Here is a 24,408-nt window from a genome sequence, read left to right as displayed (position 1 = left end):
AGTTGAAACTATAAAATGAAACACGAATAAAGTAAATGTAATAATAAAAAATTGTAAATAGTGTATTATTTAAATCTAGTGTTTGCATAGAATTGATGTAACTATATTTTTTCCTTTTGCATCATGGGTTTACTGATGAAGCTATGCTATTAAATCTTGCCTCTAAAGCCATAAACAGATGCAAACATTAATGTTGTAATTGTTAGTAGCCTCATGGCAAGCTGTCATTTCATAAGTGATGTTTCGTGCAGTTTTCCATTTATATTTGTTCAGTTTCTATTAAAATAATAAATGATTTATGTTGTTTCATACCTTGCAAAATTATGTAGTTTTAGGCATTGTATGCATGCAGTGAGCGAATAAGATATCGACTTTGTATCACTGCACTCATCATTCCCTATCCACATACAAACTGTTCCTTAAAAATTGAAAAAATATCATCCCATCCATCTGCCCGACAACCACATTCCCTGCTTACAAAATTACTTGTCTCCACTGCATGGAGGTTTTGATTGTGGATCCACGTGATTAAACCAAGGTGTGATGTCATATAGTCATATATCGTATCGTGGATGCTACACGTTGAATCAGATACCACACTTCCGCGACCCTTTGCGTAATGTCCTATTGCAGAGCGAGGAACTAACTTCCTGTTTGTGAATTCTATCCCAGGCAAAACAGGCTTTTCTGTGGATGATTCCTACTTCCCTACACTTCCCTTAAATACCCGAACTTGCATTTATTGTTGAATAACATATAAAGTTGTACAATAGTATTTTTTTTTTTTTACAGAAGCCTAAGCGAACAAATCAAATACTTTGTGAACGTGACATTGTGGTCAAGCCGGTATGATAACTTCCGAACATACCAATGGTCCTGGGTTCGCCTCTCATCAAAAGCAGATTTTTTTTACAGTGCATTGCCAACTAGTGTTTTACCTACGATGGAATTAATGACACATATCGGCACGACTGTTATTTTTTTTAATAAAAATGCAATGGGTTTCAGAGTAACTACTTGATATTAAACTTCTTACAAAATGTATGTGAACGAGACATACAGTTCTTGCTTTGCCTATCACGCAAGATCAAGAAACAGTGGAACATTAATGTGGAAATTCTTTGCAGCCACATCGAAAATTCGAGCTTTTATTTTTTTTTTAAAAAAAAGAAAAAAATATTTTGATTGAGTTATGAATAGAATTTCAATTTTTAAAACTAAAAGTAGCTAAGAACATATTAGGTTATATGAGTCGACAGAATTAGTTCAGATCTTAACATTATAATTGTGTTGTAAAATCTGTAGCTGTATATAAGATCCGACAGGGACAGCATGGATTTGAGTCTGCTTGGATTCAATATCTTCTCAGCCTGTGTATAGGACTGGTAGCAACCCACCATCGTGAGGAAATTGGGGGATCTATGAGTGAGTAGCGTAAACCAGTTTCGGAAATCTATAACAGCTGAGGGTTCGACATGCTGACCCCATGTCACCCCAATACCGGTTGAAGTTCTCCACACCTCTATGTAGGATTGTGGGAGGGAGACTGGCAGTCGGAAGATAGGCCAAGGCCCTTCGAGGGCTGTCGTGCCATGGATAATTTATTATTTATATATTTAAGAAGGAAAAAATCTAAGTTGCTTTTCGAAATTAACAGGTGAAATCATGGATTAAAAATGCATGTGGAATGCACTTCCCACATCCCATCATCCCATCTATTTGAGAATCTGTGGTTACAAATTAAAATAAATAAATCAGTCTAAATGCGGATTCAAACACACACATGTTGATGCCTCATTGGCAACTTAAAGAAAATAATCTGTAACCACACTCGAAGAGGCATCCTTCCGAGCATGAAGCCATAACACTAACTACTCACCTGCACCTTCTATTGGTAGGCATTTATTTATTTATCATGTAAGTTTTCGAATTATTTCACTACTGGCGACGCAAATTTTGTCTCGCTTATTTTCTTTCAGATGTAGTTGTTTTTCCAGATCGATACATTTTTTTTTCTTTTTTTTTGCCTTTTTCCACCCATGGAGATCCTTATGAATACATTATTTGGACGTAACTCCCAGAAAAGAGAATATCTTAGTTTCAAAAACTTGAAATGGGAATGGTGTGTTCAGTCACACATTTGACCTTAAAAATTTTCATATTTGAAGTTTTGCTTGCAATGCCATCAACCGAGCATTTTCTTTCGTGACATATAGTACAATGCACTGTAGTTGCAGGTCTGCACAGGCTCTTTTGTCTGTGCTTTCACTATAATAACTAATTATTAACATGAAAAGTGCACCAGACTAAGCAAGAAGCTGTGTGACAGTTATGTTTACCATAAGTTTGTTAATTATTTCCTGTTTTCTTGTACTTACTACTGTATGAATAGATGGCAGCATATGTTAAGTTGTGGTGTGACTGATAGAAAAATAATTTCCTGTATCCGTATTTCCAGAAAGCGTGGAGATTTTGGGTTGGTAATATGTTGTGGTTATACGGACATCATTCTTCTTTTGTTGCCCGATGCACGACTTTAACTTTGCAGAGGGTGCCAGCATACTGCTGTGTTGAAGATAGGAAGAGTTGAGAAGTGTGTGTCTGCTGGGCCTCCCCATTGGCATAGTACTAACTTCATCGCCTTGTAATCTAGGAGTCCCTGGTTTGATACCCTGTGGAGGCTCATGGTGGTTCAGATCCCACTTGAAACTCTAGGTCCAGTCCCAATTAGCCTTACTTTGCACAAAGTGGACTTAAAACACAAAATCAATACATCAATCATCATGGTACATAATTTTCCTGATTGATTTGAAGAATTTTGGAATCGTACAAAGACTACACTACAGGCATACACATTTATTTTTTGACGGAAACATGAGATGTAAATTAAATCTGTATAATGTTCATTCTCCATGTTTTTGGAAGGTGTGAGGTGCATTTACCTACAATATGTTGTCACGAAATGATGCAAAATAAACTGCAAAATGTGAAAACAAAAACAAAAAAACCCTCTTAAACACATAATTTAGAGTTTATTTACGGAACTCTCACTTTCTGAAGTCCGAATTATCCTGTGAGTTATGCAAATTATGAAAAAATTGATTAATTCTGCTATAAATACTTGAGGAGCAATAATACACTCTTTTACACTGGAATAAACTTCCTGTGATAACTACAAAATTTACTATTAAAAGATAAATCTTTAGTTTGTATTAAGAGTAGTTTTTAAAATCAAATTTATGGTTATATTCAACATTTTAACACCAAAATACCATTTTATATATTGCTTTTGATCCATAAATGTGCCCAGCTTTTACACCAAAATCTTGATATTTTATTCACCATAAATATGTGACTGCTAATCACTGTGCAGCATTTGCAGTAAATCCATGTAGTTTACACCATTGACTGATATATTGTTTAGTCACTTTCCTCTGTGTTTGCACCATTTGCAAATGTATGTTCAAAGACCCTCAATGCGGTAGCCTGAGCAACCATTGATTCATGCAATGGTTTGCATTTTTCTTTTCTAAACATTTAAATTGTGTAAATTTTTGTCCTCTGTTCCGAACGTAACATGCTACAATCTCTACAAATGCCAGCAAAACAAGTCTATACCACAGGGATGTCAACACATTCTATTTTCAACAAGCAGCTTCCATTGAAGAACAAGCAGTGACTCTGTCAAGGGATGGTTTGGCAAACTGTAGCAACTGTAGTAACTAATTTGCTGACCTCCTTGTGTTTTGTGGACATGTCCTTGTAAAGATGTTTGAAGTCATTGTGCAAAGAACAGTGTTAGGCTGCGAATTCTAGCACTTGCAACCACCTTGAGTGACGGAGCTACAACATTGATGTTTCTGTACCTTTCTATCTTTGGTTTTGATGAAAATAGATTATATCATAAGGCTTTCTTCAATGAATTTTTTTACTTCAATATAGTGTAGCGTGACGTCGGGTAAGGTACGGGATCGAGTCACGCCGGGACGTAGCTCAGATAAATACAGTAGGTCTTAAGTTTGACTTGGCTAACCACCTCTACCCTTAAGGAGGCTGATGAAGGATTGTTGGGAGCCTGTGTTGTTGAACGCTACTCACCCCTTGCTGTTGGTCTGGCCCTCGGCTTCTGGCGTCGGCGACGGTGACAGGTGTCCGCTGGAGAGATCGAAGATGACGATAAGAGACGGCAGGCAATTCGGCGACTTGTTTTATTCTTGCAGATTCTTCGGTTGGCTTAATCCGGACTGCTATGGACTTCTCGCTTGTTGCCGCCTCGTACTGTCGCGATCTCTCAGCAGGCCGTCGTCCTCTTCTCGTCGATCAGTTTGGTGGTGATATTGGAGCGAAGTAAGAGATCGATTTACTGTCTCCAGCGGTTTTATACATTGGATTTGAGTCATAGGTTGTTGGACTTTGCACCTCCACTGTGCACCTGGGGTATCCCTGGATGCAGATGGAAATTTACAGTGGAGGTGCACTCACCGCCGGCGAGGGCCGTTGCCTTGCTGACTGTGCAGAGCCGAGTGGAAAATTCTAGTTGCTCGGCTCTGCATCCGGTGGAATGTGGGGTGAATGAGCGTTCAACTTGCGAGCTTCTGAGCGATGTTTGAGGCAAATTAATGTTTCGACTTTTATGCTCCCAATTCCTTCATCAATAGTTACATCTTGGTGAAAGGCAGTATGAGGTTCATTTATCACATACTAATAATAATAACCCATGATGTAACAGCCTGCGAGGACCAGTGCTTACCTAACGACTGCCGGTCTCACTCCCACCAGAGGTGGACAATTATCCAACCAGTTACTGGGTGATGCCTAGTCAGCATGATGAACCCCCAGCCATTGTTGTAGGTTTTCTATGACCAGGCTACGCTACTCATTCGTAGCTCCCCATTGTCTTCACGACGGTGGGTGGCCATCTGTCCCATACACAGGCCAAAATCTTGGAAGGAAAGTTGTTTTCTTGCTCAGGGAGACTCGAACCTGTGTGTATGGCACTCAGCTTACAGAGCAGCCAGTGCCCCAACCTTTGTCACCTCCATTCCCTGTGGAAATTTTCTGTGCTAGTCGGTGCTTTCCAGGAGATTGAGGCAACCAGATGTGGTGTACATTAAGGAGTAGAAGTTTTGCATCCTTATCCCTAGACATTTATATTATGGATGTACGAGGGGCATTCAGGTCAAACCAGGACTTTTGATTTTTCAAATAATGGAACACATTCGGAAATATAGAAAACATTTTTATTTCTCAATGTAACACCCTCAACACTATTGCACTCATTACACTGGACCCATGATCAGACTGCTTGCTTGACCTCTTTATCACTCCAGCAAACTCCTATCTATCTAAACGCGTGGCCATGAAAATTGGCGGTGGGTCAGAATTGTGCTGGTGCCACATGTGGGAAAAGCAAAGCGAAGGCCAGACAAAAGTTGCTGGTTTCGCGCACTGTGTGGCAACGTCTACTGGGCTGCGTTGCCTAGTTCAAGCTTCAGACCGACCTCTCTCTCTCTCCAGGGCACTTTTGTGTCATTTCTGACCTTTCGAGTAAATACTGTCACTTTGTATCACATCGATTACAAAAACCAGCTCTACTACTTTACAGCGAGATCTTTCATTCTCTTAAACCTTTGAACGGAGGGAGTTTTGCTCCGACATGTCAACAGCGTGAACTTCTACCACCCGTCTAATTTCATGGCCATGCATTTAGGTGAATATTTCCACATCAGATTTTAAGGGGGGTGTGGCAGTAATTCCCTACTGAGCTCGTGTTCATGTAGTATGCAAATCTTGTAGGCAGTATGTGGGCATGCTTTATCTTGCAGAAACAGAATGTGTTTAGTGATGAAACCAGCCAATTTTTTTTTGTGAGCATTACTTTTTCACAGAAACATACATATGTACTGCAAGTTGGTGCCATGTTACCCGTTGATCGGATGTTCCACTCACTGAATGTTCTCAGGAGCGAGCCACCTCAACTAGAATCATTTTGCACCGATATGAGGATGTCTTTAAACATTTGCATTATTCATATACTTTACTGTGACTAAGAGTTCCGTCACCATACTATGCTTGAATTTCACTTGGTTTAACTCCTTTATGCAAAAGTAATTTCATCACAACATACTGTTTCATGTTTACAATCACAGGCTTGTCTGCCATCTTGTTAAACATGTGATTAAAGTTGCCTGTGATGTTAGCGCTCCTTGCGGTGATAGTAGACCGGTCTGACTTGAACGATCCTCATATTTTGTAAACAGAACAAGACAGCACAGCATTAAAGGGTGAATAAATGTGAAAGCTATAAGACAAAGTTTAGTGTTGATTTTAACAAATTGCCGTTATTTTGTAACAATTACTTAACAGCATAAGAAAGTGTTAATGGCTTTGACTGGCTTATGATTGTGTCTTTCTGTATTTTATTGAGTATGAAGTGTTTCTCAATATATCATTATTTATGCCATAATTGCTTAACAAAAGTTTTAATTGTCATTTGTGTTAATTTTTATATTTGAGTTTAACTCATCATATTTTTCTTTTTTCTTTTAGTGTATAATGATGATGCTGACCTCATCCCCAAAAACACATCACTTGTTGTGGTTAGGATTCCAGTGTCATCAACCCAACCCAAGAAAACATGGTAAGATGTTATTAGTTTTGCAGTTGGTTTCATCAGTTCTCACTTATAATTTAGAAAAAATCTGAATCTAATTATTTTAGTATCTATCTTATATCTCTTTGAACCAGTATCAAAAGCTGAGCTTTGTTCCAATTTAAAACTGTTTGGAATAGTTGCGCAAGCTCGTATATATTTTAATACCAATCCATGAGAGTTTTGCATTAAAATATTTTAGCAGTCACTTGTGATTGAATCAGAACATTAAATTAACTGTTTTTTAATAAAGAATAATTTTGCCATAGAATAATGATTTTGCAATTTGCATTCTCTTCAGATTTCAGAAATTTGTGGCTTGTTTACAACCATTTTTAGCAATTTTTATCAAGAATTTAATAATTTCTTAGATAGGTTTTATAACTATCCTACATACTCAGCTATGAAGATAAGCATCCAATCAAACATCACAATCTCACCAGCAGAGGTTTTGGATATGAATCCCACATGAATGTTTCTTTGCGAGTGTTCTTTTATCAATTTCATATAATGATTGTACGTCTTCAGGGTTGCTACGTGTTTGGAAAAACAGAGGAACGTCATGGAATTTTGCTTGTCAGAGAAATGTCAGAGAGTTTTGCATATTGTCTGGAATTTATATGCATTTTGGATTCTGCAAGAGAGAAAGTTGCAAAATGAACAAGCAGTTCACTTCCACTTCTGGATTTGGTTCTTCTGATTCCACTTCCAAAAAAGATTCAGTTTAGAAACTTGTTTCTTTCATTCTTATGTTTCTCAGTCTTCTGCAAAATTATCGTTCCTTTCAGTGCTGATTTGACCTTTGGTAATAAAAAAAGTAGCATGGAGCGAGATCCGGCAAATAGGGTGGATGTTCTAACACTGCGATCCCATACTTGGTCAATAAAGCCTTGACTGACAATGCCGTGTGGGCAGAAACATTGTCCTGATGAAGAATCCATGACTTGCTTTTCCACAAATCAGGTCATCGTGTTCTTACTCGCCCACGAAGGGTCGTCACCATCGTAATGAAATATTGTTGGTTGACTGTTTGACCTTCGGGTACACAATTCAAATCAATTCACCGACATTTGCAATGTTTGATTCCATTTTTGACGTGCAAGACCATCCAGGATGCGTGTCGTTCGCAATCACTTCTCGTCCCTATCTAAACCTTTGAAACCACTCAAATACTCGAGTGCATGATAAACACATATCTCCATACACTTCTATCAACAAACCATAAGTTTCTGTGGTGGATTTTCCGAGTTTGATAAGAAACTTCAGATTGATACTCTGTTCCACTTTCACACTTAATTTCTTTTCCGATGGAGCACAGATGTATGGTTCACTTCATCCACAAACTACAGAAGAACTGAGTGCCATACACCTTGGGCAGTCACACTTCCGATAATCAAGATATCACGTTATACACCCATGCACCACTTATCCTTGACACGCTTGCTGTTTGTCGACAGCAACATCAATCCGTTTTTTTTCTAGCCACACCTCGTATTTTAACAAATTTTGAAAATTTTTATAAGATTATTGCTATTAGTTTATAATTATTAGGATGAGAACAGACATACTTGCAATGAGCCATGGTGGTCTAGTCGGTATGGTATCTTGTCTGTCATGCGGGAAACCTGTGTTTGATTCTAGGGGTGGGTGAATTAAGGTGAGAATTTTTCTGGCCTTGTCCCCGCATAAAGTGGCTCTGGGGCTCACTCAGCCTCAAATCAATGTGTACCTGAGGGAAACCCTGGGTGGTAAAGCTGGCTGGAGCATGGTGCTGATCACATCACCTCCAAAAGGCCCAAAATTGAGAATATGTGGTGCCCTACCTTCACATCCCCTAAATGTGCCTTCATGGCATGGTGCCATATGCATGGGGAACTTTACTTTATCTTACAGACAGACCTGAAAAAAGATTCAAACGCACCAGCTCACTGCAGCTCAACCAAGATGAGCAACCCTTCTGGCACTGTTGTTGATTTTCAACCATAAACAAGTGGAAGGAACGTGGCTGATGCAAACAGCAGTTTACCGTGTAATCCTTCCCTTGCATTGCCAAAATGTGTGGCATTCTTCAACACATAATCATCACCTTTATTCAGTGCCACGTTTCTCCATCATCATCTTGAAGGAGAAACTGTACACAGTGAAAACAGAAAAGTGAAAGTTTAGAAGTTTTTAAAAATAAAAATAATGGAGGGACACTTGGGTACAAGCAATGGGAAAACGAGAGGTGAAAACAAATGACTGTCCATTTTAGTTTGCCAGATTCTTCTCATCTTGGTTGAGCTGTAAAATCAGGGTGGCGACAGACCTGGAAAACCTGGAAAACCGGGAAAAGTCAGGGAATTTGAGGTGTCAAAAAAAGTCAGGGAAATGTCAGGGAATTTCGTCTTCATTGACATTTTTAATTTTTTATTTATTTATTTATTTAAAGATATTGTTATGGAACTCTGCACAGGAACAGGAAATCTCGTTCGTAAGTTTCGGCCTCAACTTTTAGGTCCCTTTCATGCGCAACACAACCACGGCACGGCGCCAGAAACCAGTGATGGCAGGAGGAGAGAGAGAGAGAGAGAGAGAGAGAGAGAGAGAGAGAGAGAGAGAGAGAGAGAGAGAGAGAGAGAGAGAGAGAGAAAAATTTCTCTCGCCCTGGCTTCTTGGCGGGAATTTTAGATTCGAACACTCTTTGGAGGAAAATTGTTAGAACTCGGGCACTATGGGATCAATCTACTTCAGATAACTTTTGTTTTACAGCTAAAACATCAGCGCATGCAGCCGTGGTGTACAATTCAGACCGCCGATCCGAGGAAGGGGGTTTGGGGGCACAACCCCCGAATTTCAATGCAAGAAACATAAAAATCTGTAGTTTACCCCTTCTTCCCCCGCTATTTTAGGGAGAGGGCGCGAAGTTTAGTACTCTTTTCAAAGAATGGACATTTTTCAAGAGAACTTAACATGTTTCATGTTCTTGGCTTCCATACAAGTTGAATAATAAACCAAAATGTGACATTTTTTTACGAAAAATAGGTCATTTGCATTTTTGGAGGAAAACTGTTATAACTCTGGTACTATGGGAGCAATCTACTTCGGATAATTTTTTGTTTTGCATCTAGAACATCAGAGCATACAACAGTGTACAATTCAGAACGCTGGATCGAGGAAGAGGTGCTTGGGGGGCGCGACCCCCGAATTTAAAAACAAAAAATCTGGAGTTTGCTCCCTGTTCTCCCGCTATATTGCCGAGAGAGCGCAAACCTTAGTATTCTCTTCAAAGAATGGTCATTTCCAAACAGAAGGAAACATATTTCATGTTCTTGGGTGCCATACAAGTTGAATAATAAGCTAAAATGTGAAACTCTGTTTTTTTACAAAAAATAGGTAATTTGCACATTGCTCAGAAAATTGTTATAACTCTGGCACTATGGGAGCAATCTACTTCGGATAAGTTTTGTTTTGCAGTTAAAACATGAGAGCATGCAACCGTGTACAATTCAGAACGCCGAACCGAGGAAGGGTGGTTTGAGGGGCGCGACCCCCGAATTTCAATGAAAAAACATAAAAATGTGGAGTTTGCCCCCTCTTCTCCCGCTATTTTTGGGAGAAGTCGCAAACCTTAGTATTCTCTTCAAAGAATGGACGTTTTCAAAGAGATCGAAACATGTTTCATGTTCCTGGGTGCCATACAAGTTGAATAATGAGCCAAAATGTGAGACTCTGTTCGGAAATGTGGCATGGATATGTTGCGGAGAGGGGAAGGTTGGTCATCAATATGAATTTCCCAGGCTTGCTCCAGACCTGTGTCAGAGTTTCCACCAAACATAAGAGTATGAAGGTCCAAAAAGCACATTCATTTCATAATCAGCACCATGATACCATATGGTATCATCGGGCCAGTACGACCTTACTCTAATGATACCATATGGTTGGTATCATCGGGGGAGTAAAGGGTAAGCCTCTAAATATTACGTGGAATTATCATTTTTTCTTCTCCCTATGGGAGTAGTAAGGGGACTTGTCAACAGATGGAGGGGTTAAGAGCGGGTGGCGCCGTCCGATAGTTGTCGGACGTCATAGTAAGGCATTTTGTTGGGCAAATTGAAGGAACATGGAAACAAATATTAATAGGTTCCATTGATACATATGATTTTTGTCGAATAGCTGCCCGACAAAGTACCTCACTACAACACGAGACAGAAATTGCATGGACTGCAACATCCAACAAAAATCACATGCATAAACAAGAAGAGCTTTAGATTGCAAATATACTCCCCGAATTTTGTTACTCTTCTGGCTTACTTCACCTTATTTAATGTAGCGGTGCTTACGAAGGTTTTCTTTCATCATCCTGAAGTATTACTGGTTTCGCACAAGTTAACATACGTTTACAATGACATTGCACAATTCTTAGATATCAAGAAGAATCCAACCAAATGGGATATATATTGAATACTATCACGAAAAAGTTAAACATAAACCTGCATTGGTGAACGTTATAAAAATTGGCAAGTGCATGCTCCCAACCTCAAATTTACTGCAACATTAGTATTGCAATGAAATTAACGCCAGTCTCTGTCCTGTCTGTTTAAACTCATGAGAGATGGTCATTAATCTCTCACTGAGTAAGGTTAATGTCCAATATTATGAAATAAAATACTAATAGTGAATACGTAAATATTTTAATATAATATTTACTCAAATCATTCAATCATAAAAGCAAATCACTTTATTCAAGAATTGACTTTTCTCTGCCAGCTCTGCTAAATTTTCACTTTCCATCTACTGATTTATACGAGGGGTGGCCAGAAAGTAATTTCCAATTAGTAGGGACATTGATTTTTCGCAAACGCCAAAACCGTGAAAAACTGTAATTGTTGCGAAGTTATGTTTAGGAATGTGCAGTGATGTCTGGACACATTTTTCGCCCGTTCGAAATATCGAAATAATGTGAATTTGACATAAAATGCTAATTGTTGGCGTTTTTAGCGATTTTTTTTAAAGAGATGTCCTAAAAGAACGAAAAATTCCATGAAATCCAACATTCTTGTCTTCTCTAGGCCAGGTTTGTGTACATAGAACATGGAAGTTTTCTAACATTTTACTCAAGAGTAAACTATAGAGTTATACGTACATGGAATAATTCTGACAGCCACATTAAATCATGTATTTCCCAAGATTTTTTCAACTTCTATCAAAACCATTTGCATCACAGAGCAAAGTAGCAGGGTTCTAACAGGAGATCGAGTGCTTATCAATAGTCACACAGGAGCCACATCTTCGTATTTGTCGCACGATATATGTTTTGAATTACCAAGCTAAGTGCGCACCATCGGCATTTGTCGAGCTAGTAATAATGGAACTCAGTCATTAGTGCGTCTGACTACTATGCGCGAGACTCGGGATCGATCCCCGGCGGGGTAGAACCGGTATGTTTTCCACCTATTCAAACTGCTCCGGCGCCCACCCAGCATCATATGAAGCTGGTACCTTGAGGAAACTTGGAGGGATAAAGGTAGTCAGGAGCATGGTGCTGATCACATCACCCCTACCTTCAGCCATGATCAAGAAAGTGTGGGGCCCTAACTCCACACCCCTATTATACACCTTCATGGAAAGTGCAGGGGAGCACTTTACTTTTACTTCCTCAAAAATCTGTTCCAACATATCAAACAGTCACGAAAATACGTAGACCATGTGACCTACGATTTAAAATAATAGTTTAAAAGCACAATGGAGTATTACGTTTCGGTATATTTCGCAGATTAATGTTCTAAAACAAAAACGCGAATTTTGGGAAACGTAACACTAACAAGTCAAAGAGAAGATAATGCCAATTTTTGGTGCCATAATATATCGGTATCTGTCACGTGAGATTGATTGATTTTAATTTTTTGGGTGCGTCGCCACTTATGGTCATTATGCACCCTTCAGAATATACGGGGAAAATTCCATTATCTAAAATCCTTAATCCTTACTTTAAGATTAAAAAGGGGGTATGCAAAATTACTTTCCCAAAATAACTTTCAAGATATCAAACTCTTGCGAAGAGGCATAAGCCATGTTACTTACAATTTGAAACAGTAGTTTAAACACACCATGAAGTTATAATTTCATATATTTTCCAGAAAATGCGCTAAAAAGAAAATGTGAATTTTGGGAAAAATAACACCGTATAGTAAAAAGTAAAAAAATAAGAAAATACACCAATTTTAAAAAAATAAAATATCAAGGTCCCTACCGATTAGGCATAAATAAAACAAGAATATCAGTTGTAATTTATTGCATTAGTAACAACGAGTCCTAACCTAATTTTCGGCATAATCACCACCGTTGTTCTGCCATTTGTCGTAGCATGGCACATGGCACTAAATTTTGTATGCCCATGTGGTATATGTGTCTGACAGCAAAGACTGGAACTCTGCCGCAGTGTAGCTGTCAAATCCTTGCCCTGCCAGAAACCTCTTCAGGTAAACAAAGAGATGAAAGTCTGTACATTCAAGGCCAGGGCTGTACAGGGAGTGGACCAAGATCTCTCACCTGAAGTGATGCAAAGGGCCCGTGTGTACTCAGCTGTATGGGGTTGTGCACATTCGATTGGCCTTCCGTGAATTGTCTGCACCATCGTCTGACCATACTATCACTCATGACGTCCGGTCTGCACACCTCACACGATTGCTGGTGGCTCTGTGCCAAATTCTGAGCGTGCAATGTAGGCTACATCGCAGTCGGTGGGAGACTGTATGAGAGCTGCAATCTTTAACCAAGAACTGTCCTAAAACGGCTGCATTGCGACTGTACCAGATTACAGCTACATGCCACTTCTTCCTGCTCGCATGTGTGTGTCGCTCTCCGACCACTAGTGCTGCATACAGGCACCATTGGAGCTTTTTCAGGATGCCCCTCGTATATGAACTTTCAGAAACTTTTATTATTAGAGTGTTCCTGTTTTAATGTGTGGTTAGCTAAATCGGGTACCTATACAGTGCAATTCTATAAATGCCTTGCGTTAAATTTCTAATCCCTACATATCCTTTTCGTCAGCAATAATGGTATAACTGCATGTTGTCAGTTTCACAGTACTTCACTTGGATATACTGTACTGAAGCAGAAATCCCATCGATAATGTAAGGAAATATGACACTTTCTTTTGTACAATTCAGTTGTTTCACTTATATGCAAGAGTTGAGTTATTTGCTTTACAGAGAAGAGAGAAGTAGCTTTATGCATTAAAAAATGAGTCCGCACTCATGGTTCTTGCAAGCAGAGGGTTCCAAACCTCAGTGGAAATATCAACATATAATACCGAGAATGTATAAGAAGACTGATAAATTACAAATTGTATTTCTTAATCATTCACTCATCACTCTTATCTCATTTAGTTGTAACTTTAAAAATAATCAAGTATTTTTTTTAAACTTACTGCGTATGACAAAATTCCGTAATCCTTCCCTAGCTTGTGAATTGTAATAATTTTCCAGATTCACTATTTTGCAGTTTGAATTCAAATCATAGGGAATAGAGAAATTAAGTCAATTTCATAGAAGATAATATTGGTACTTAACAAAACCATACGCGGATCTGTGCGAGTTTATTATTTCTATTTGCAAAAACATCGATTTAGTTTAGTTTGTAATTGTCAGGGAAAAATGTTAATTTTTGTCCTGGAAAACCTGGAAAAGTCAGGGAATTTCATTTCTGCTTGTTTGTAGCCACCCTGAAAATTGATGTACATGTGCATTCAAAAGAGTAGGAAATCTTAATGTAACCAGAATGTATAGATATTCAACTGATGTTTTTATCATTTTCCATTTTAGCCACTCAGAGGATCATTATCTTTAACATAGGCATTTCTGATGGGAAGAAATAAATACAGGGACTATAAATTTTGTGTATTTCTTTCAGAAATGTCCTGCAATGGATATTAAGTTGACAAGACTTAATTTTGTGTCTATACAGCAAGAGGGAAGGGAGTTATTTTAGGGCAAATCCTCAGCCTGATAATTATATGAAATTTTAACATTGCAAATATAACACCTTGTGCTGTCAATAATTGTATGGAAATAGTAGTTATATAAAATACATATAGCTCCTGTGCAGGTACGGTCCATGATATTAAACTCTGTTGGCGCACCAGTCCTCCCAGTAATTCTTCTGCGTATTCTAAGACAATCGTACTATAGCTGCCCGAGATCTTTTCACATGATCTATTTAAGCGAGATTCAAATTTCCGAACGTTAGCCGGCTGTGCATGTTCTATCCTGCACCCAACCATTCTCCGAGTTAATGCTGACATTCGTTTTATTTCCTACTATTTCCTGTTTAAACTCTCGTGCCTGCTGATTCCTCATCTTTTGAAGGTCGGCGGCGTTATATGTACTTGACATTGGAAAAGTTCAAAGTTTTGAAGCAGGGAGGTTGCATTGTCAGGCATAAGATAAAAATATTGCATGTTGAAGGAAATGGTGAACCTTGCAATGTTGCCAGGTTAAGAAGGAAAATAAAGTTTGAACAATGTGAAACTTGTTGAAGTGGTTTTGGGGGGGGGGGGGAGGTTGAAGTGCAGGTGGGATGCTGAGGACATGTTTGGTTCAGGTTGCGAAAGTTACTGAGTAATTTTATTCAGGCCAGGAAGTATGGTTGCACTCATGGCTGATGTATGTATTCTCTACTTGCATTTTCATACTAGGATGGTGGTTTGAGGTAAAGGTTCAGGGATCAACTTTTACCTGAGGGAAACATTCACAGCTATCAACTTCAGGATCAACAACCATCACTCTCTACCCAAAATTTGAATTTGTTACCATTCACACCAACAGTCATAACACCACCTTCAAGGTAGTTATCATCCTCTCTTTATAGCAACTCTCCAACATCTCGGTACAAAAGTACTGGTAGAGGGCCTATATATCAGTCATGAGTGCAACCATACCCCCTTCCATCTTTTCCAAAGCAAACTTCTGTTCTGATCATTCACACCGCCAGGGGTCCCAGAATCGAAACCTGGCCTGGGCATTGATATTTGTGAGTGTCCATTCATCAATTTCATTATATCATCACTCATCCCTATCTTTGTAAATTAGCCAAAAGTGGCACAAAAAGCGAAGTAAAATAAATCAAATCAAATCTTCATTCACGCCCCATTGCACCTACACTTTACCTTGCCAAATCACACCTTTCAACAAGCCTAATTATGGGACTGTGTTATTTTGTTCCAAATTTTTATCTTCATTCTTGACCTGGCAACCTTGCAGTTTTACTTCTATGTGCACCATCTTTTACCTATGCTTCACAATGCAGCCTGTGACTGCAAAAATGTTGAACTTTCCTAGTGTTTCAGAAGCCCTTGTTCTTGTCGGCTCAGTGGCCGAGCGTGTTAAGTGGTCGACGTTCAAGCTCACTACTGAAGTTCTTGGGTTTGAATCCCAGCCTGGGCATGTGTGTTCTGTGTAAGTGTCCTGTCATCAATCTCGTTATATCATCATTCATCCTCATTGTTGCGATTAACCATAAGTGGCAGAAAAGCAACACTAGATAACAAACATACAAGAACAAGAAGCCTTTCTTTAATGCAAAAACATGAACTAGAATGCTAGGATGTAATATATGCATGATTTAACAGAGTGATATCAAATTTTTAATATGTTTTGAGACCAAAAAAACTACATGAAAGTGTCAACCATGCATTGCTGCATTTATACAGGACAGAAAATGCTGATTTTTTGAGTGCTCGTATCATCAAAATGAGCATCTGTATACAGAATATTGAGAGATATTATTTGTCATTGTGCCCTCTGCACATTGTGAACATTGTGCGTGGTGTGTGGCAATGCCCTGTATATACTTTCAGCACATATTTATTTTTACACATTGTTTCAGTGTTTCAACTGTTGCTAACAGTTATCATTATCTTATTAGTTATCACAAGCTGTTAATGTTTTTATCAACCATATTTAGTGGTTGCTAAAATTCACACAACTTGCTGATTTCCTCTGATAATATTAATTTGGGAATTTTTCTAATATTTCCCTTTTCTGTGCAGTTTTAATATTCTTCACAGTTTTGTAATGATTCCCACATAAAAGAAAATTGCACATATTAGATTTGAGGAGGGCGACAGAAACTTGAATTTAACTTAATATTTTCCTAGTATCTACTCTTTTGATATCTGTACTTGTTAGTGTTCGTTTATTTCTCCATTGCCTTTCTTGAACCACAATTAGCTATGTGTTTTCATACTACAGTTGAAATAATAACAGCTCGTAATGTTGTTTCTCCTTTATTTGCAGGGAACGTTCTGATACAAACCAGCTGGCATCTGTAATGGCAAAATCGGTAAGTTGGCATTTTAACATAAATTCATTTTTTCATACGGTTTTAAAGGGATGGGATGGTCCTGATTTATCAGTAGAAAGGGAATGTCAGCTGACAAGGTCACACTAGAATATCAATTTATTAATATTTATTTCCAAATAATTGTTCACTCAGGAAAGAATTACCATTTTTAGGAACTCATTGATAAAGTTGCTGAAATTTGTACCACTTAGTCTCATGAAAAACAATCTTGCATCATGTATTGCCTCTTGATTTTATATTTTTTTGACTTTGTCTAAGATAAAGTTTCTCATTCACATGAAAGTGGAGCTCCACACATTCTTGATCTGCTCAGATCACTCTGGCTGCTTTTAAAGCTTGTGGAAACGGAGACATGTAGAAAAATTTCAAAACATTTTTGGGCGAAGTCAAGCACCTCAGTTCTGAATGTCTGCTCCAGATTTACAAAGGTTGATTGACCAAGACTCTTGTGAGTAAAAATGTTATGAATGAATGTAGCACGATAGAAATGTGTGGATAATGTAAGGTAATTCTTCGTGAGCATCCAGCACCTGACATGACAAACAAAGTGGCAGGCGATGTGTCTGTAGCTGTGGAGCAGTGGTGGATAATCAAATTTATTGTGATGGAAAATGTTAAATCTGCCAAGATTTTGAGAAGAGACACAAGTACAGAATGGGGGAAGAAACTATGTCACAGGCAAGAATGTCAGTTGTTTAGTGATAACGAACTGCTTGGACACATTTGCCCAACTGTGTTATGTTATTTATGTGAATGTTTTGGAGAAAAGGGGGTCACAATGCCCGGTATTACTGCATGCTGAAGTAGGATTCTGTATGAAATATCATTTGCAACAAAAGGTTTAGGTTGCTGTCTGCAAATGTAATTCTTCTCCAAGACAATGCCCAGCCCCACATTGCCAATTTGACATCTCTGGCAAAAGGAGGTATTGCCCCATGCCCCTTACAGTGGTTATAATTTGTTTGGACACCTTAAGGAAATCTGGGTGGGAATAAATTCAACACATGTGAAGCAGTGAAAAAATACACTTTTCAGTGGGTATGACAGCAGTCAGTTCTTCATACATCAAAGGAATCCGGGAGCTTCTGCTATGATGCCAATGGTGAATATACTGTTGATGGCCATTCTTTTTGAAAAATTCAAAATTGAAAAATCCTTTTTTTGCAAACTAAAAAGTACGAACAAATTTTCACAAAATGATGTTGTTTTTTTTTTGAAAAGACTAAAAATTGAAAAATGTACTTTCGAAAATCGAAAAACAATTTTTTCGAAAATGGCCATCTCTAGCCTATACACAGACAGCTAAAAACTTACATAGTTCGGTACGTATGGGAAAAATTTTGGTCAACCTTGAACAATCCCTGTAACAGTAAGAAGCCTTAATACAGGGTAATTATTTATTTTTCAGGCTGAGTCTAATCCTGATGGACTTCAAGATCTAGGTTTAAACAAACTTGCTCAGGTGAGAATTCAGCATCAGTTACTAGAAATTAGGCTGATTCATACTAACATTGGTCAAGAATGGCATATTGTTGAAGTAGATCATCATTTTATTGACCTGATATTTCTAGTCTTCTTTTGAGTATGTGCAAAACTGCAATTTTGTTGTTGCAATTTTTATTTATGTAAATGTAGAACTCATATAGCCTGTTTGCAAAATATATTTCCAAATATATGCAGGCATATTAAAACCCATTAGTGTTTTACATTACGATGGGATCTTAATAATCATTCAGATTCTCCATGATATGTTTGCTATTTTATATCATATTTGTACAATAGCAGTGAGTGTTATACAGGGTGTTCGTAAAGTCCCAGTATCATAAAAAAAAAAAAGGTAAAGTGTTCCCCTGTGCATAGCACCACGCCATGAAGGCGTATAGGGGGTGTGGGGGTAACGCCCCACACTTCATTACAAATGTAATGTACATTGTAATGATACCAGGACTTTATGAACACCTTGTATTTTATATTGCCATTGTGTCTATATTTGTAATAAATTCATGTCAGTATATTCTTATCATAAATTCCAGGCATATCATAAATAATTGAGGTGTTACAAAAAATTATTGCAAGTAAACTATTGAACTTATGTTAATGAAACCAGTCCAGAAGGAATGAAGAACTCAACAGTTTGTGCATGTATGTTTTGTTAAGCTGATAGTTCGCATTACTGCTGCTAGGCGACACTCACAATGATTTGTTCAGTGTTTTGGTCCCCAGGATCACCGGACCTTACGCCTGTGACTTCTTTTTGTGGGGTTTCATCAAAGACTGGGTATTCGTCACACCAATGCCGTGTGATATCGCAGACCTAAGGGAGAGTATCATCGCAGCAATAGACACTATCGAGAGGCCTATTATGTGGCAAGAGCTAGGCTTTATTGTTGATGTGTGCCATGTCACCCGTGGTGCACACATTGAACATTTGTAGGTGTCAAAAAAAGCAAAAACAAAAAAAAAACGTAAGTTCAATATTTTATTAGCAATAATATTTTGTAACCAATTTGGTTCGTTCATTTAGAGTTTCGTGAGTTGAAATCCATGTTGATTAATTATGCAAATATTTTAGACTGTTGATTTGTCAAGCATGGATGCCAGCGAAGAAGACAAAATAAAAGCTATGATGACACAGTCCACATTGGATTATGATCCAGTCCAGTAAGTATTGTATATGTTTTTCTATTAGTTCTAGTGATTTCATTAATAAAGTTTCATATTTTTGTGGTATAGCTATTGTAAGTGTGATGTAGTGAAACTGAAATAATAACCCGTGCCGCAACAGCCCATTGAGGGCTCGGGCCTACCTACCGACTGCTGGCCTCACTCCCACCTGATCCTACTCACTCGAGGTGGGAGATCATGGAACCAGTTACGGCGTGACGTGTGGTCAGCACGACGAACCCCCAATCGTCGTCGTAGATTTTCACGACAGGGTTATGCTACTCATTCGTAGTTCCTCAATTTCCTCACGATGGTGGGTGGCCAACACGATGGTGTTCCGACCAAATTGGAACATTTAGTAGTTTCGCATAAATGGTTATAAAACTAAAATTACTAAATATAGTAGACTACAGACTTCAGAAGTCTGCCTCTCTCCAGAGACAACCCATTCATTTATACAAGAAGAAAATCTAAATTCTTGCAAAATCTTAAAAATTACTCATGTTATTCTTGTAGGTTTGAATCAAAATATTTCATGGCTCGAGAGGGGGTGGGATGGCCCCCTTGCCCCCCCACTGCCTGGGTACGAGCCTGCACTCAATATTTTTTCTGTTCCACAAAGCACATATCATCTTGTAGCAGTATTTAATACACAAACAATATTTGAGGGGATTTTAAGTATATAGAATTTGAGAAACAGCCTGCAAAATTTTTGTCAGAACCAGTTACACTGAATATGTTTCTTAATGCTCTTAACAATCTTGCCGCAGAAGTTCCTGTACTCCATTGCTGGTAGAGATGGTGCTGTAATGTACTGAACGTTATTTTTACTTTTGTCTGATAGTGGTGAGAAGCGAAAAAAGGTAAAAAAATGAATAAGAACAATTGAAACTTGTTTACTTCCTGTCCGGTGGTTCTGGTGCCTGCACAACAATGACGGAGATAATTTTTCCTCACTAATGTTCACATGGCTATCAATTGTCGGTGGTAAAAAAGAGAAAGGGGGTTGTTATTGTTCTGTACTAGTTGGTAAGATAATACGGCATCTGCTTTTAATTTCTTCCTCCTTAATTTCTGTGTTATCAATAATATAAACTATCCATTGCATATATATAATTTACAACATTATACAGAAAAATGTCTTATTACCAGAAAATTAAAGAAATATGTTGTAAAAATGCTAAATTGGTAAAATATGTCAAAATATGCCTTATACGTAAAATTTTCACCCCAGCATTCAATCCGATGCCAAATAAAAAAAATATGTTATAACATAAAGTCCCGAGCTCTAGCAATCACTTTTGTCATAGTGGAACAGAGACCTTAGAAATGCCTACACTCATCAATTTAGTCGCGATGGTCTGTTTATGCCTGGAAATGGTCAAATTCTGACCTTCAGTATCTCAGGACCCACTAGAGAAAAGTAACCTGCCAATATGGATTTTAGTTACCATTGGTCAGTAAACAAGTGGTCAATTTTTATCAAGATCAAAAAGCAAGGGTTACATGGCCTGGATGAAATGACATGGAATAACCTCAGGGCATCTATAATTACAATATTGCTGCTGCTGATAATATGAAAACAATAACATGCATGTGGTTTAATAATAGTTATCTCTGCACTTTGTATCATTTAATTGTGTTTCACAAGCATTCTCTGACATAGTTAGGTAACCTTAGTGCAATGACTTCAAGTGTATATTTTAGAAATTTTTAAGTTCACCCTTGCGTTTTTGTGTAAATGTAAATAGTATTGTATTTTAATTCTGGGTTTGCTCCTCTTCTTTTTTTCTAGTTATGTGAAATTTAAAGGAGGGAATCAAGTGGGAGAAGTTCCTGCAAATTACCGATGCTACAAGTGCTTTCAAACAGGCCATTGGATCAGAAACTGCCCATTAGGACAGGTAAGCAGCATCAAATATTTGGAGATATGAATGCTTTATAAATAAAAGCTTTTGTTCTCGCTGTCATCATCAGGGATGAGAACATGCACGTTCGGAGAGGAAGGAAGGAACTGTAGATGTTTTGAACTGAATTCTTAATTTGTTTCATGTTGTGTCTTTTCATTGTTGACTACGGAGCAAGTCACATTTCCCCATGATAAGTAGTCCTTGTGTGGTACGTAGGTTCTCCAGTCTTGAGCATTGTTCCTACAAAAAATATATGATTTTGTGGGTGTGTGTGTGTACAGATAATCTGTATATCAGAATATCCAATATCCAGATATTTGAAATTGGATAGAAAATTATCCGATATCGGGATTGGGCCATCCCTAGTTGCTACTTATATTTTGATTGTTTATTTGTTTTGTTTTTTTTGTTTGATTTGGTGTTTTAAGCCCACTTTATACACAGTAAGGCTAATCGGGACTGGACCTACAGTTTAAAGTGGGATCCGAACCACTGTGCAATGTGCCTACACCGGGAATCAAACCCGGGACCCCTTGATTACAAGGCGAACTTACTTATATTTTGAGTTGCCACTTTTCGGCCTCTTTAGAGCAGTTGTGAAGAGGACTATGTACGAAGATTAGATGAAATTGATAAAAGGACACCCGCAAAGAAACATTCATGCTGGGATTCAAATCCAAAACCTCTGCTGGTGAGATTGTGGTGTTTGATTGGATGTTTAGCATCTTCATAGCTAAGTAGGATTGTTGTGTAAGAAATTATTAAATTCTTGTTAAAAATTGCTAAAAATGGTTGTAAACAAGCCACAAATTTCTGAAATCTGAAGAGAATGCAAATTGCAAAATCACTATTCTATGGCAAAATTATTCTTTATTAAAAAACAGTTAATTTAATGTCCTGATTCTCTCACAAGTGACTGCTGGAATAATTTAACGCAAAACTGCCATGGATTGGTATTAAAATATATACAAGCTTGAGCAACTATTCCAAAACATGATTTCTGTGAACAACTATCCTGAAAAGCTTGGATTGTATTTTGAATTTCATACTGATGTCAGAAAAGCCAGCCTTGTTACAAATATGTAATTGCAATTTTAAATTTGAATATTCTCCATAATTTACTACTGGTTCCGATTTGTTCATATATTTTTTTGCATGTAGGTTTAATATATGGGTCCTGCTCATTACATATTCTGCAAACTATTAAAACAAGCTTCCTGCTTTCTGTGCTGCACTTGGCAGAAGCAGTGTTGCTTTATAAAGGGAAAGTTTCCTTATTGCAAGGAAATCTATGTCCATTTTTTGGTAAAATATTTTAAAATTTTAAAGTTGTTGGACTTTTGTTTTCATTTTACTTGCATGCCTTCACTTCTTTACATCTAATTAATCTAGGTGGGGTGTATGGTAAATATATACAACAAATTAGAATTGTTGCAGCAAATGTGTTGTAATAAATTAGTATACAAAATCATATATTTACTGTATCCATAAACCTACTTATTGTTTTATCTGCAAACCATCAGTAAATAGTTTTGCAGATAGAGTAAGTACTTGATTCCAGTGACTACCTCACTTGTTAACATCTATTTGAATAATTGTACGTAATGTTTTACACATGATTTGTATTTTCATGTAATCACTTTAGATCATTTTTCATAATTTTTATTCTGTTGAAGGATCCTATTGATATAAAGAAGAGCACAGGCATTCCCAGAAGTTTCATGGTTCCTGTAGATGGTCCGTTGGTTCCTGGTGCAATGATGACTCCCACAGGTCACTATGCTGTACCTGCAATTGATCAGTAAGTTTCACAGCATTGTTGCTTTACTTTCAGTAGAAACAATCAAAGTCTGCCAAGCAGCTTTTCATTTGAGTCCCATTGTTGCTATGTTTGACCTTTTCGAGATTGGAGTCCTCAAGTAATGCTTTCAAGTAGCTCCCCAATTGTCCTCATGACGCTGGGGCAACGCCATATTTTGGGGGCTCCAACCGGGAATCAAACTTCGGAACGCTTTCACCAAAGGCAAGAGCACTAACCATTTGGCTACCGGCACCGACACTCTTGGCAATTCCCACCAGTACCAATACCAGTGTTTGAAAATTGTAACAATTAAAAGTTATTCAAAATATTAGTTGGTAAGTGTTCCACTCAGTTATAAGCTTCAATTTATCACAGTGTTGCTTTAAAATATTCAAGAATTACATCAGGATATTGAAACACCTGTTGTGCAATCACAAAGTACAGATTTTTTCCCCACACAATATTGGCGCAAAAGAAATGAATGCTTCCAATTTTGCATGGCTTCCAGGATAATTAGAACCTGAGAATATTGCGTGGAATTTTTGCAGACCCTACAAAAGACCAAAACACCAGAAAAGTATTGACCACTATCGGTAAATAAAATTCAATTGATATTCTCCAATACCACCACAATGATGACTGATACCTATACTTCGGCATTGGCTCAGCCCAACTACTAACTACACTAGACTCTCGCTAATCCGGCCCTCAATAGTCCGCCCTCTCAGTAGTCCGACCCACATCCAGCCTGTAGTCACTCAAGCAGAAATGACGTGCACAACAATGAATTATCGTGTTCAACAATGTTGTTAGTTAAAAATGTTATACAATGCTATACATACGTACAGTATTTGAAATTGTGACTTTCTTACAGTAAAGTTCAGTACATACTATGGCTTCTAAAAGGAAGCACGTAAAGTACAGCCTGTATAGTCCCTATGTGTTTAAACTACATAGTAGTACGTAATTTCCGGCCCTCTCAATAATCCGGCACTTCCGCGAATCCGGCACCCATATGTGCAAGGAATGGCCGG

The 24,408-nt window shown here is 37.9% G+C and overlaps 1 protein-coding gene across 4 annotated transcripts in view; it reads left to right on the top strand.

The window, feature by feature from the left end:
- The window catches only part of snama (something that sticks like glue), a 184,268-nt gene that overhangs the window by 45,398 nt on the left and 114,462 nt on the right, over window positions 1-24,408 (top strand). For all 4 annotated transcript variants that reach the window (XM_083125383.1, XM_083125384.1, XM_083125382.1 and 1 more), the window contains exons 3-8: window positions 6,550-6,640; window positions 16,933-16,978; window positions 18,408-18,461; window positions 19,572-19,660; window positions 21,459-21,567; window positions 23,250-23,374. In XM_083125383.1, the coding sequence (XP_082981509.1) occupies window positions 6,550-6,640; window positions 16,933-16,978; window positions 18,408-18,461; window positions 19,572-19,660; window positions 21,459-21,567; window positions 23,250-23,374 (514 nt within the window). The remainder of the gene's footprint in view (window positions 1-6,549; window positions 6,641-16,932; window positions 16,979-18,407; window positions 18,462-19,571; window positions 19,661-21,458; window positions 21,568-23,249; window positions 23,375-24,408) is intronic.

This window comes from Lepisma saccharinum, chromosome 7 (assembly GCF_977018435.1).
Source record: "Lepisma saccharinum chromosome 7, izLepSacc3.1, whole genome shotgun sequence".
NCBI classification, from domain to species: Eukaryota; Metazoa; Arthropoda; class Insecta; order Zygentoma; family Lepismatidae; genus Lepisma; species Lepisma saccharinum.
Note: the sequence above shows the minus strand (reverse complement) of the source record. Positions and strands in the feature narration are given on the sequence as shown.